This window comes from Coturnix japonica, chromosome 7 (assembly GCF_001577835.2).
Source record: "Coturnix japonica isolate 7356 chromosome 7, Coturnix japonica 2.1, whole genome shotgun sequence".
NCBI lineage: Eukaryota > Metazoa > Chordata > Aves > Galliformes > Phasianidae > Coturnix > Coturnix japonica.
In genome coordinates this window covers 24,325,687-24,339,378 of record NC_029522.1, presented here as the reverse complement: position 1 = coordinate 24,339,378, position 13,692 = coordinate 24,325,687, and the positions used below count along the sequence as shown (strand labels likewise).

At 59.8% G+C, this 13,692-nt stretch overlaps 1 protein-coding gene across 2 annotated transcripts; it reads right to left on the bottom strand.

Moving 5' to 3' along the window:
• Nucleotides 1-4,044: 4,044 nt before the first annotated feature.
• Nucleotides 4,045-12,207, bottom strand: WNT6 (Wnt family member 6). Of its 2 annotated transcripts, none has more exons than XM_015869239.2 (4): nucleotides 11,929-12,207; nucleotides 6,943-7,163; nucleotides 5,074-5,375; nucleotides 4,045-4,733 (listed from the first exon to the last, which is right to left on the bottom strand). In XM_015869239.2, the coding sequence occupies exons 1-4, from the start codon at nucleotides 12,003-12,005 to the stop codon at nucleotides 4,272-4,274; spliced, it is 1,062 nt and encodes a 353-aa protein (XP_015724725.1). In that variant the 5' UTR covers nucleotides 12,006-12,207; the 3' UTR covers nucleotides 4,045-4,271. The 2 variants fall into 2 exon arrangements, with proteins under 2 accessions (XP_015724725.1, XP_015724727.1); XM_015869241.2 differs by having other exon boundaries at nucleotides 6,943-7,158.
• Between the last annotated feature and the right edge of the window lie 1,485 nt (nucleotides 12,208-13,692).

Genomic DNA, 13,692 nt, shown 5'->3' with positions numbered 1-13,692 from the left:
CTTGTGCAGCGTTGGTGGGTGCAGTGTGAGTTGGGTGAGGTGTTGCATGGGGGAGTGTGCATGGCAGAGAGTAAACACACGGGGCATGGAGTGAGCGCACACACAGAGAGCCGCATCAAGTGGGCTGTCAGTGGGCACCTTCATTGCATCCCGTCCTGGCAGAGGGGGCAGTGCGGTCCCCTGAGCTCGGGTTTAATTAACCCCTTGGGAGCCAGCAGGTGTATGTGGCCAGGAGGGGCAGGCAGTGCCCCCGCAGCTCCCGCTGTCCCCAGCCACCACGGCCCCCACGCCACACCGACAGCCGGCTCCGTGCTCCCCCCAGGCGGGCACCGCGTGTCTCTGTGCCGGCACAGCTGCGCTGGCGGGAGCTGCCAGCTTTGCCGGCATGTCGGTTCCTGTTTGCACCGGGGAGGAAAATGCATTTCCTTTGGGCAATGAGTTGCAAGCTGCTGCTGGGCCCCAAGGCTGTGATGTTTCCCTCGGGGACTGTGGGAGCCAGCGGTGGCATCCCCACCGAGGTCCATACTGCAGGGGCAGAGCCCATGGAAAGCATCTCCCGCAGTTCCAGAGTCCCCAGTGCCCGGGCTGTGGTGCAGCAGATGTTTGTGTGCTCACTGGGATCCTGCGCACAGATCAATGCCAAGGCAAACCAGAGGGAGAACGCTTTCATCCTCCTCCAGCCCCTAACGACATAACTGCTTCCAAGAGCGAGCATCTCACCCACATGCTCCCACTGACTGCGGGAGGAGCCCCACGTTCCACCAACTCAGTGCTGGTAGCAGAAGTGGACAGGGGGAAGGTTGATCCTTCTGTCCCAACAGTGTCCCTGGGCTGAGGAAGTGCCAGATGAGCCAGCAAAGCCCTTAAACACAGGACTGAGCATTTGTCGTGGCTTGGGAATCACGGATAAGAGCCCATAGAACAGGATCCTGTGCAGAGGGCACAGGACTGGCAATAAATGTGGTGGTGGAACACTGGCACGGCACACTGTGGGCTTCATTGCCTGGGCTACAGGTCCTCTATGCGGGGGATTGGAAACAGCTGTGCTCTCCTCGCCCCTACCCCCTCCACACACCTCCCTCCCTCCTTCCATCTCTCTCTGTCCTTCTCATCCCCCTGCCCAGCCGATCTGCCCCCTCCTTCCCTGCTTCTTTCCCCATTTGGAAGGGACCATGGAAATCTTCTCATCCGACCCCAAGGCCATTTGGAGCAGATCTCAATAGATCAGCTTGCCCAAAGTCGCATCCAACCTGGCCTTGAGCACTGCAGGGAGACAGTACATCCACAGCTCCTCTGGGCCACTGCAAACTCCTTAGCCCCTTCTGCTTTGGGACAACCTACCCCCAGCCATACAGCTCAGAGAACCAGAAATGTTCCAGGTTTGTGCAAGGTACTGGACTCTATGGAACCCATGGGGATTTGGGAAGTCCATGGACAGTCTCACAGAGGTCAGTGCAGGAGGGAACACCAGGGAATCCCTGAGTGTGGCAGAGCTGCTGGATGGATGGTGGTGGAGAAGCACTGGGCCAGGAACCCATCCTGATACCGGGAGCATGGGGACCTGGAGCAGGAGGAGAAGGAGGAAGGAACTCATACAGCTCACTCCTTACCATCTTCCTACTTCCCCTGCCTATGGGACTGGAGTGACGGCTGTGTGAGTCAATGTTTGGGGTGGGAACGGGGTGACCATGCCCCTGGCAGTGGCATTACTCACCACAGAGCCCCCAGCATCACAGCCCTCCCCCTGGCTCATGGCCGGCGACCTGCCTGAGGCTGCTTGCCATGACTCAGGTGCGAGCCACCCGGCCACACAGCCAGCCCAGCCTGTCCGCCCAGCTGCCCGGGGCTGGGACAGCCTGTGGGTCGGGGTGCTGGTATGGTTGGGAAGAGGACCCATGTGGCAGTGAGCCCAGAGCCCTGCCTGTGGCAGGGAGAGCACGTCCCAGAAGGGTGTGCTGGTGGCTGGGGTGGTGGTTGGGGCATAGGGATGGGGGTGTGCTGGGCAGCTCAGGACGGATGGGGTCCCATGACTGTAAGGGTGACATCTGTCCCTGGAGCTGGAGAGAGCAGGGGCAGAGCAGGGTGGTGGCAGCAGCTGTCTGGAGCAGAGGCTGGGAGGACATGGGAGCCCCCAGGAGAGCAGTGTCAGAACAGTGGGGCAGTGGGAGCCCTGGCTGGGACTTTGCAGAGGTTGAGGATGGTTTTGGGTGCTGCCGTCTGAGCTTTCCATCAGCCAAGCCAGTATCCGGGTTTCCCATCCTCCCCCTGTCTGTATTACTACAAACTTTCCTAAAAAGATTTTATTTATTTATTTGTTTGTTTATTTATTTCTTTTGGCCCAAATATTCTATTTCTGGTCTCTGTCCAGAGGGTTTGTTTTTGTTTTTTTTTTTTCTCCCCAAGTTTGATTGAATTAATCTGTCCAGCTGTTTTCAGCTCAAGCAATGGAAGGGAAAATTGTGCTCTTCCCATTTGAGAAATAAATAAAAACGAAGCCATGAACATTGCAGCATTGTTATTATCATTAACTAACATACTATCAACTTCCCTTTTTCCCTTGGGAAGCTTTGTAGCATACACTGCCCAGCACCAAGGTCTGGGATCATTCCCCCCCCACAACCCTCCCTGTCCCTCCATACACAACCTGTCCATGCCCACCCCCATACATCCCCACGCCACCCCCTGACCCCCCAGGCCGGGCCGGGGCTCCCCCTGGCGGCCTCCCTGTGCTCCTCAACGCTCCCCGTCCAGCATCCCACAACCCGCGTTGCCACGGCTACAGCAGGGATGCTGCTGGGGCTCTGGGGAATATGGGGGTCTCTAAGGGTCTGGAGAGGAGAAAACATAAGGAGTTCTGGGGCAATACTGGGCGTCTGGGGGGATACTAGGGAAATGAGGGGTCCCAGGACGCTGGGATCTCCATTTTCCAGGTTCTTCTTCCCCTCTACATTTTTGGGGTTTTCAGCCTCTGGGGCAATGGCAGGGAGGACACAGGTCAGATCCCATAAAATAATCTCTTGCCTTCCCCAGGCTTTAGGTGGCATTCAGTGCATTCAGTCTTCCAGTGCCATGCATGTTCAGCCCATTGTGGGGAAACCGAGGCAGCCCCAGAGGAAGCAGATTGTGGAAGGCTGGGATGGAGCCAAGGAATGCTGCTCCCAGACCCAGAACAGCCCCTGCACTCTGACGTCTCCCAGCGAGTCAGCATTCAGAACAACTGGAACAGTGCAGAGGGAGGGCAGCAGTGACACAGAGCTAAGATGCATGCAAACAAACACACGGGGACGGGGTCACTGACAAACGCATGCCGACAATTTGCCACGCACTGATGGACATGCATGGGGCCACGTGGGCGATCCTTTTGCACACACACACGGCATCCTCACACACACAGCGATGGGTGTGCGCATGGAATCGGATACCCACGTGCAGGCATGACCACACGTGGGCGTGCAACATGAGCGTGCACACTGCAGCTGCCTGCTCACACACGCACCTTGGCACGCACACCCATGTGCTCCAGGGCCATGCGTGCGGCCGGGAGTTCCCGGGAGCCCCGCGTGCCGCCCCTCTCCTGGAGCCAGGAGGGAATTTCCAGCTCTAAAGCTGCAGTTGACATGTAGATGCTCCCACCCCAGCGCTCCCTGGGCCAATTTAATGGTTCATCGGCACCCTGATTTCTGCTTGACGGATGGGGCAGGCAAGGAGCGTGCCGCCAGTGTCTGTCGGTGGGCATCACTGCTGCTCTTAGCCCCAGGTTTGCCCAGCAGGATATGGGCTGCTTGGGTTTCCGAGCTCTACCTGGCACTGTGCCCCCCAGGTGAGGCTGCACGTGGCCCATGGTATGCCAAGTGAATGCCTCTCATGCCACCAACCCCACGGTGCCAGCAGCACTGCGTGGGGCTCTGCAGTGCCAGGCCCTACAGAGAAGGTGGCTGGAGACAGAGCGAGAAGAACAGAGAGCACTGGCAATGTGCACAAAGCCCATCACCACGGTGTTGGGGCGGGTGGCAGTGCCTGCTGCGGAGAGGCGAGCAGAGGGCACACTGGCTTTAAATAGCTTTATTAGACGAAGCTCCACACTGCAGCCCCACTGCAAGGCCATGGGGATGTTGGACAGCATCCCCACGCTGCAGGGACATCCAGCCGCAGAGCTGAGCTCACAGTCCCCCAGCCCATAAGGTCCCACTGCGTCACCTCTCTGCGTCCCTGCGCCCTCTGCACCATCCTGGGGGTGGCCCCCCAAGTGTCCTCGCCCCTCAGAGAGGCCGTCAGATGCAGAGGCTGAGCTCCTGGCGGACGGAGCACTTGCGGCACTGCACCACGCAGCACCAGTGGAAGCGGCACAGGCAGTTCTCCTCCAGCACCACGGTCTCATCGCGGTGCCCACGCCCGCAGCACAGCAGGTCGCAGCCGCTGGTGTCCATGGCCGTGCTGTTGCAGACGCGGCCCCGCGTGCCCAACGAGCCCGTCTTGCGGTTGGCAGAGCAGAAATCAGGCGAGTCGGCCGAGTAGATGAGGTCCTGCTTGTCGGGAGGTTTGATGTTGTCACCCACCGGGATGAGGGTCTTCCCATCGTTGCCCCCCATCACCTTGAAGGCGCCGTTGAAGCGCTCCAGCAGGCGGTCGCCCACCTCACGGAAATGGGGCATCTTGCGCCAGCAGGTGCGCAGCGTGCAGGAGCCCGAGAGCCCGTGGCATTTGCATTCTGTCCTCATGTAGCTGCGCACTGCCTGCGGACAGACAGCAATGCTGAGTCCCCACTGTTCCCCTGGTACCCACCTCCCTGCACCCCAGCACCCCTTCATCTTAGAATCCCAACATCCTGGCATCCCTGCCTCCTGGCAACCCTGCATCCCTACCTCCCTGCAGCCCTGAATCCCAGCACCCCTGTATTCCTTCATCCCTGCATCCCTGCGTCCCCAGTCTAATGGTATCACTAAGGGGAGGATGGACAGGTGGGCTCCCAAAGGACTCCGAGCCACGTTGTGGTCTGTAGGGATGATGCTCTGTGTTTCACCCAAAGGAGCGTAGGGTGATGCTAAAGGGAGCAGGGAGTGCATGGAGCCTTACCAAGCGCCCAGCCTCGTTGTTGTGCAGATCAATGAGTGCACGGATGTCGTTTTTCCCCTTCTTGCTCTTGGCATCCATGAACTGCTGTGACTTCTCATAGCCAAACTGCACGTCGTCCCCACAGCCTCCCCATTCCCAGGCTGTGCCCTCGGTGCCCGGCCCGGCTGTGGGTGATGGGGGTGCCCGGCTCCGTGTCAGCTCACATCCACACTGCAGCAGCTCACCCATGCTGCAGGCCTGTGTGATAGCATGGCTGACGCCAGCCGCCGTGATGGCATACACAAAGGCTGTCTCCCGGATATCTGCAGGGGGACAGAGAGGGACAAGGTGCAAGGTGACAGCGAGGATGCCATCCTGTCTACTCCAACCCCCATACCTGCTTTACCATGGGGTTCTGCCCGCCCCCCTTCCTGCTCCAGCGCAGCCTCCACCCCACAGGATTATTTATTATTAGTATTTGCTCTTGTCTCTCTGTGCTCCGGGACACAAATTCCAAGCATCCTTCCCCTGCCCGGACCTGCCGCTCGCAGCCGCAGCCAGCGGGGGATTCTGGCAGCGGGGGTGCAGCACCCTGCTGGGGGGCTCATGGGTTACCCTGTGCCAGGTGGGTGCCAGGGCAGGGCTGGCAGGGGGTGGGGACACATTAATTAGGGTGGCACAGGGACATGGGGGAAGGGCAATGGCAGATGTAACTCTTTTTGCAATCCATATAGGGAGGGAAAGGGGAGTTTGGGGAGGTGCATCAATGTGGTCACTGGGGTCAACTCTGATAAGAGACACAGGAACACGGTGTTTCCTCACACCTACGGCAAAATTTAGGAGCTTCATCCTGCCAGGAGCAGCCCCAGCACTATGGCTGTGCCATGCCCCACACAGAAACACCGACCCACCAACATACCACACATGTGATGGAGATGTGTGACGTGTGCTCATGGTGACCCCATCCCTGCACACGTGCACAGCTTCTTGCTCACTGCCAACCCCAGCAGCTCTCAGGCTGCCCCCCAGCCCTGCACTGTCACTCACTCCCTACGGCTGGTAAACAGCTGGCCAGGGGATGTGTCCTTGCAGTGCTGCAGGGGAGTGCTGTGTGGTGACAAGGATGGGCCAGGGAGGGAAGGACAGCACACACGGCCTGCAGGAGAGCTGCTTCCACATCCCACGCCCTGAAATGCTCTCAGAATTGGGCAAGTCTGTGGGAAGAAAGGGAACCAGGCACATTGCTGCTTTTCCAGCTGCACCACCTAGGGAGCAGCTGTCCCTCCTGTTCCTAGCGGTCAGCTCCAGGAGCAGACTCCTGGTTTTGCACCAGCACCCACGATGCTCCCAGCACAGGGACTGATGTGGGACTGGTGCCCATGGAAGCGATCCTGCTAGCACAGCACTCTCTCTTCCTATTGATCATTCAGCCTCCTACCCTGATATCGTTGCAGTGGCGTTGGGTTGGACCAGTGGATGTGTTTGACTCATCCTGCCCTACAGCCATGCCTCAGGTATGGGAAGTGCACACAGAGGTGATGCCCCGGGGACAGGACAAGGGGTTTGCATGATCTAGGCACCTGCGGGGCCACCTCCCACCCAGACCCCCTTCCCTCCCCACATAGTGGGGTCCTGAGGGAGCAGTAAATCACTGCCAGACGAGGGTGCATTCTTGGGCTGTGCGCAGCCCCGTGCTGTCTGGGAGCATCGCTAATTGCTTCATTACAACACAGGGAGACATGTCCCGGCAGCGTGGCTGCACCACAGAGCTCTGAGCAACCCCCTCTGCGTGCACACACGTCCTCACGCTCCCGGCTCTGCCCCAGCTGTGCCAGGAGGTGCGAGGCCCGGGGGCTGCAGTTTTTTAGGAGCTGTGAGGCTGGACCTTACCCTGCTGCAGGATCTTGCCGAAGTACTTGCTGTGGCTGGTGCAGTTCCAGCGGCGGAAGCGGAATTGGTACTGGCACTCCCGCACTCCCAGCTTGGTGCCCTTGGCCACCTCCTGCACGATCTCCGGCTCCAGCTGGCACAGCTCCGCCTGCTTCCCCGCCAGCCGCTTCGTCTTGCGGCAGATGCTGTTGGGGTCCATGACCAGGGGGCTCCCCACTGCCCTGCAGGAGGGACAGCGAGCAGAGCAAAACCAGCACCAGCCACGGCCGGATACACCGCCGGGGACACCCAGCGTGTGGAGGATGCTGTGCCCTGCAGAGCCAGATGGGGATGGGGCAGATCCCAAGCTGTGGGGCTGGAGAGTGGTGCTGGCTCTGCTTATCCCAGCGCGGGAGGGCAAGTCTCAGCTGGGGCCCTATCAAAGGCAGCTCCTGGCCAGCACAGCTGGAGAGCCACGCACGCATCTTGGGCTGGAAGGCAAAGCCTGAGCACAACTGCACGCCGCCGGCTACAGAAATTCCTGTACTTCCCCCACACATTTTGCCCAGAGTGCCCTCACGCAGCTGCACAGCTGCCGGCACTGTGCCCCGTGCCCTGTGCCGGGGTGGGCGATGGCCCAGTGATGCCTCGGGCACAGGGCGGGCACGCTGTGTGCTGACAGCCTCCTGCCCACGCTGCCCGTCCTGCAATGCTGGGTGCCTCTGGCCGGCACATGCTCCTTGGGCCACCTGAATTGCAAAGGGAAGCTGCTGTGCCCCAGTGCTGCAAGCCAGATCCTCTCATCCCTATGCCAGCAGTGTCCTGTCCCAGGCACTGTGTGTCATCCCCATCCCCTCCTGGAGTGGAAGCTCCCAGGCCGTGTTTTTGGGTGCAGCCCCACTTGCTGCCGAGTGCTGCTTCCAAACCCAGACAAGCCTTTATAGTCTGGCCAAGCCCCAGGGGCTCGAAAATCACAAGATGAATCTCTGTGTTTAAGTATGTCCTGGGTTTCCTTTTTTCTCTCCCTCTCTCTCAGCTTGGGGGCTGTGTAAGGGACACAGGGCTGCAAGAACCACAAAGCCCCTCCTAAAGCCTAGTTTTGGGGTGGGAACTTTGTGCAGGCTGCCCTTGCCCCACACCTAGTCTGGAGCAGGCTGATCCATCCCTGGAAAAGATAGGGACAGAGGTTGGGATGGGGACATTTGCGAGCAGGGCTGGGTGTGGGTTGACATGTCCTCTCAGCCAGGAAAATGAGCCCTGATACTTTGGCTGGAGGTTTAAAGGTCTAAAGCAATGCAGAGCCCGTGAATGTGGCTGCCAGAGTGAAACTGAGGCAAGCCCATGGGTCTGCTGGGGAACTCACAGCCCCACAGCTTGCTGTCCTTTTGGTGGGCAACTGGGGGAGCATCATGGGACAACAGTGCTTGGTTCCCTCCTAAATCATTTACTTATGGGGAAACTGAAGCATATGGGCAACTCGTCCCATCCATTCCCACCCCATCTCACCCATCCCATCTGGTCCCACCCCATCCCAACACACAATATCCATTCAAGCTCCTATCCCAAGCTGGGAAGGCTCAGCTGGCTGATCCAGCGGGGTGGGGAAGAAGGGGAGCTGGGGATGGGACTTTCATTAAGCGAGGACTCTTTGTACATCTTATAAAAACGATGCGTGAGCCCTCGGGCCCTCAGATCAAATGCTGAACTGCAGCTCACCCCAGCCATGCCGGATCAGAGGGGCCGGCAGGACGGGGAGTGCTCGGCCCCAGAGGCACCGCGGGGGTCCCCACCCCTGGCCATCGGGCCCCGGCCAACCCAGCAAGGCATGGGGTGGGCTGCCTAAGTCCTGTGCAATATTAATTTCCGCTGGGCTCTGCTTTTTTGTGAGGGGAGGCTGGCGGGAGCTTGAGAGCTGTTTTGCTTTGTGGGGCTTGGGGGGGGGGGGGAGACAAGGGCAAGAAAAATGCTGCCAAACTGCTACTGCTTTGGCAAGGGCTCCGGCGCGGGGCCCAGATCTGCCTGAGCTTGTCCTGCTCCAAGGCCTCCCGCATCTACAATTAAGGTGCCCCACCTCTGCCGCCGGGCACTCCTCCCCCTGCCCTGGCGATGGAGCTGGGTCGCCAATGTGCCCCCCCAAGCCCACCCGGGGCACCTCGGTTCTGCAGCCCTTCACGAGGCTCAGTACCCCCGCAGCATCCCTGTGCCCACTGCCAGAATGGCACAGAGTGGCAGCCCCTCAGAATGAGGACTGCAGTGATTTCTGCAGTGCTTCCTAGCAAGAGATTCAGCCCTCAACACCAAAAGGGGAAAATGAGGCATGACAGAGGACCTGGACCTGCCTTACAAACCTTCCTACCCTTTGACATGCAGCTGCCACCGTGTTGGCTCCCATAGTCTGAGCCCAGGTGTGCTATGGAAACCCAAGTTGCTGCTCCTGGTGCAAGACTTGTGCTCATAGTGACAGAGCCTCCAGTCCAGTTCCCAGCCAAAATCATAGACCAAAGGGCCTGGCACAAATCTGGCTCACCCCTCAGGCACCCTGGGCAGCATGGAGCAGGGCTCCTGTGCAGGGCACGATGCAAAAAGAGAGCCTGTGGGGTCCTGGTTTACAGGCAGGTGATAGAGGGATGCTAAGGCGCACCTTGGTTGTGCATTTGGCTTCTCTGCTCCTTCCCAAAAGGGCATATTCCCATCCCACTGACCTGGGGCTGTGCTGCCAGCATGCAGTACGGAGCAGGGGCATGGGGATATCTCCTAGCAGAGAGGATGCTGGCTGTGCTTTGGATTCAGTGCACAGGGCGATGTGCTTTTCCTTGGAGGAAATGTGGGACCCTTGTGCAGCATGGTAAAGGCACAGCTCACCTTGCACCCATATTTCCATCCCAGCTTAGGGCTGCAGAAACCTGTGGTGCCCAGGCAAGCCCCTGAGCCCAGAGGTGTTGCTGCACCTGTTCGCAGAGAAAAGAGCTGTGAGATGCGAGAGCTGAGGGCTGAGCTCCTGGTGCATACACCCATGGAGGTGGTGGCCACGAAAAGATGTCTGAGCCTGGGATATCTTGGGATGGGAAAAAAAAAGGGGTATTAGCTCATTGTGGCTGCCCTGGGACGTGCTGCAGGACAGGACACCCGTGCTGGGCATGCCAGGGTTGAGGCATGCAGGGATGGCCTGCAGGCATTGGGGGGCTGAGGGCAGCCAGGTGGCGGCTGTGGGTCATCAGATTCAGCAAGTGACTCACGGTGTTCACCCAAAGCATGCCAGCCCAGCAGCCTGCCCTTACAGGCTCGGCCATGCTCTGCCAGTGCGATGCTGGTCGGGTGGCTGAGCAAAACAGGAGGCTGGTGGAGGTGCATGGGGCTCACAGTGGGTAGCTCTGGGGAGAAGGGACCACGAGCCCCAGGCAGGGTGCAGCAGGGGAAGCCCATGGGTGCAAGTGGACAGACCAAGGCACTGCAGGTGCTGAGGTTTCTTTTCTTCCTTGCTCTGATGCTGGGGCTGTTTCTTTTATCTCCTGACTTTGCTCGCCCCAAAGTGCCTCTAAGAACAACTTGGTCAGTCTGGAGGGCTGCAGGTGAGTGGGAAGCATCAGCAATGGTGACACAACAACAGGAACAGCTTTACGAGTGGGGGAGCCACACAGAATGGACACAAGCACAAACTCTCTCAACCAAAATCTTGCCTTGAATATGCCCTGGGCTCCTAAGACCACAGCCTGGTGCAGACTGAGTGCCCTGCAGCACAGTGACACAGCTTCCCTGTTGACACCACTCTCCCCTCTGAACGCAGGTCTATGCGTCTGCCCGTCCCTCTCTCCCCTGCCTCTCCTCAGACACGGACGCAGGGCACAGGGGATGAGCGTGCCTGTATCTTCAGCCATCCCTCTGAGGAAGCCCGACCGCAGCAAGGATGCTCTTTCTCAGCCCTCAAAGCTCTTATGCAAAGGCATAACGCCGAGACCCCCACGCACGGGGGGACTGCAAGGAGAAGTTCTTTCTCCCTCCGTCACCAGCCTCTGGGATGGATGGAAGGACAGCCTTTTGCGTGCGCAAAGCAGCGGGCTGAGAGCGAGCCAAGGAAATAACGCAGCGCTCAGCCGGCGGGAGGGAGCGTGCCCCGGGATGGCGCAGATGTCCGGAGGCGAGCGGTGGGGAGCAGGGAGAGCGGCACGCACCGTACCCTGCCGAGCCTTCCTGCACCGAAATGCCACGACCCGCTTTAACCCCTTCCCCAGCAACTCTGCCAGCACGACGCCGGGGTGACGGCACCGTCCGTACCCACCGAGCCCCCCCGTTCCCCCCGCTTTGCCCCGTGGAAGAGATGAAGCTGCGGAATAAATCAGTGTCGGGCGTGAGGGGGAACGGGAGGGGAAAGGCTTACGGAGAGCTTTATTTTAGGGGTCAAAAGAGTGTGACAATGTGGAGACGAATAGCCTCAGATAATGAATGATAGCCCGGACGGCACGCCGGGGAGCTGGAATCTAAGCACTTAAAACCGGATAAAGACAGGCTGGGTGAAATTCTTAATAGATTTAAATAGTTCATGTTTCGACAGATACCTGGGCTTTCCGAGGCTGGGTCCTAGCTCTGTAATGAATCCCCCACCCCCTCCGGGATCCTGCGAGGCACCGTCCCTGCTGCCTTTGATGAAGGCACCATTACAAACGGGGGTTTTGTCCCCGCCGCGGCCAGGGGAAGCCGTGAGGACCCTCGGGCTTTTAATTAAAGTTGACTTATTGGAGGGGTCTGGAGGCCCCTCCCTGCCCCGAAGGCACTCAGTGCTCGGGGTGCGGGGAGAGGCTGTGGGGGAGAGGCCTGGTCCCCAAACCCCAAGCAGCGCTGCCCCCCGACACCGGTTTTGGGGACCCCAAACCAGGCAGCGCACACCCCATAGGGTGGCTCTGCTGCCCCGCTGTCCCCTTGGGAGCGGTGACCCGAGGGCTCGGTCCTCGATCCAGCGACACCTTCGGAAATCCCCCTCCCCGTCCGCCCCCCGCGATGCCCTATACTCACCACCAGAGCCCGATGATGTTGGCGGGGCACAGGAGGATGAAAAAGAGCCCCAGCTGGGTCCGAGAGCGGGGCAACATCCTGCCAAGGCTGGGGGGCAGCCGGGAGAGCCGAGCCCCCTCCGAGCCCCCCGGGAGGGCTGCGGGGCTGCCCGCTGCCTCCCTCCGCCAGCCCGGCGCAGAGGGGCCGGGGGGGGGCCGGGCTGGGCAGGCACCTCCGGGCGGCTGGAGCGCGGCGAGGAGGCTGCTCCGCAGAAGGAGGAGGAGGAGGGACAGGGCTGCGAAAGCATCTGCCTCCGACAGGGAAACCGGAGCCCGGGGGGACGGACAGGGCGGGCCGGGTGGGGGGACTCCGGGATGCCAAGCGCAGATCCGTGCACGCAGACCTTGGGCACGGCGTAGGCACGGACGGTGGCAGCGACTTGCCTGTCACCACGTCCCTGCTGCCGTGCTTGTCACAGCCCCTCCTGGGCACCTCGAACTGCCCTGCCTTGTCCAGCCTGCCCGCTGCCACCTGCACCCCTGCCTGGTTCTCACTGCTCACGTCTGGCAACCCTCCGGTGCCCCGGTTTCCTCTCTCCAGTGAGGTTTGCCTGGCACAAACCTGGCACTACTGGCATTGCATTAGGCTGTTTTAGCTGGAGACTCATGACAAGAGACACCCCCAAGAGCCTCTCAGCATTCCTTCTCTGCAGAGATATCTTTGGGGTTAGAGGGATGACAGGTCAAGGAGCTCCCCAAGAGCAAACAGAGCAGAGAAGGTGCAAAAGAAGAGCATCGGGGGGAGCAGCTTGGTTAAGGTGATCTCAGGTGCAGCTGGGGCTAGGAGGAACACAGCCCCCAGAATGGCTCTAAGCAGGCAGTAAGACCTGTGTAGGGCAGGAGGAGGCGAGGGGCTGGGGAGGGAGCAGGGGGCCATGACAGGGCTGGAGATGGGATGATCAATGCCCATAGGCTGCCACCTCAATTTTAACTCCCCCAAATAACATCGGGAACAGCTACCCAGGGTTCAGCCCAGGCTCTCCCTGTCCTCTTGCCTCCAACTCTGCACCCCTGGGGTGGCGACCAGCCTCAAGCTTTCCTTACTCCATCCAGCATCGTGTCCACCCCCTGCAAGTCTTTTGCTTTCAGCCATCAACTTCTATCCCATCTGTCCTGTGAAATCCTCGTTGCCTTAAGTTTAGGAGGGACACATGGATAGGCAGCTCCTTGGGAGGAGACATTCCCGCTGAGGCTGACACTGTGCTGCAGTGACACACAACTCATCTGCCTCCGTGTTGAAAACGCCTGTTGTCCCCCTCCCTGAGCTCCCCGCCGCCTTCATCTGCACCGCAAAGGGAGCGCGGGGCAGGTGAGAAGCCTTTATCTGATTTCCTAAGGGCAGAAAAATCCCTTTGATTTCATCCTGAAAAGGGGGGGCCATCCCGACAGCAGGTGCGTGCCTGGCACACAGCGACTCGCCTTGTCACGTCTCCACTGCTGCATCAGCCATGGGGTGAACTGTCCCCTGTGGGGGTACAGGGATGATAACACACCATTCAGAAAGGGAAACTGAGGCACAGTGATGCTGAGACCCACGCAGGGAGCCACGGCAGCATGTAACCCCACAACTCCTCCTCTGCACTGGGACCCAAAGGACCCCATCCTTTGGGGGACTGCCACTAAAGAAGCAGCCCTCTCTGCCACAGCCAACCCTTTGTCTCAGCCTTCCCTCTCCTCTCGCAGCTCGTCGTTCCCCCCCCCCCCCCCCCTCTGGCTTTTGTGTTAT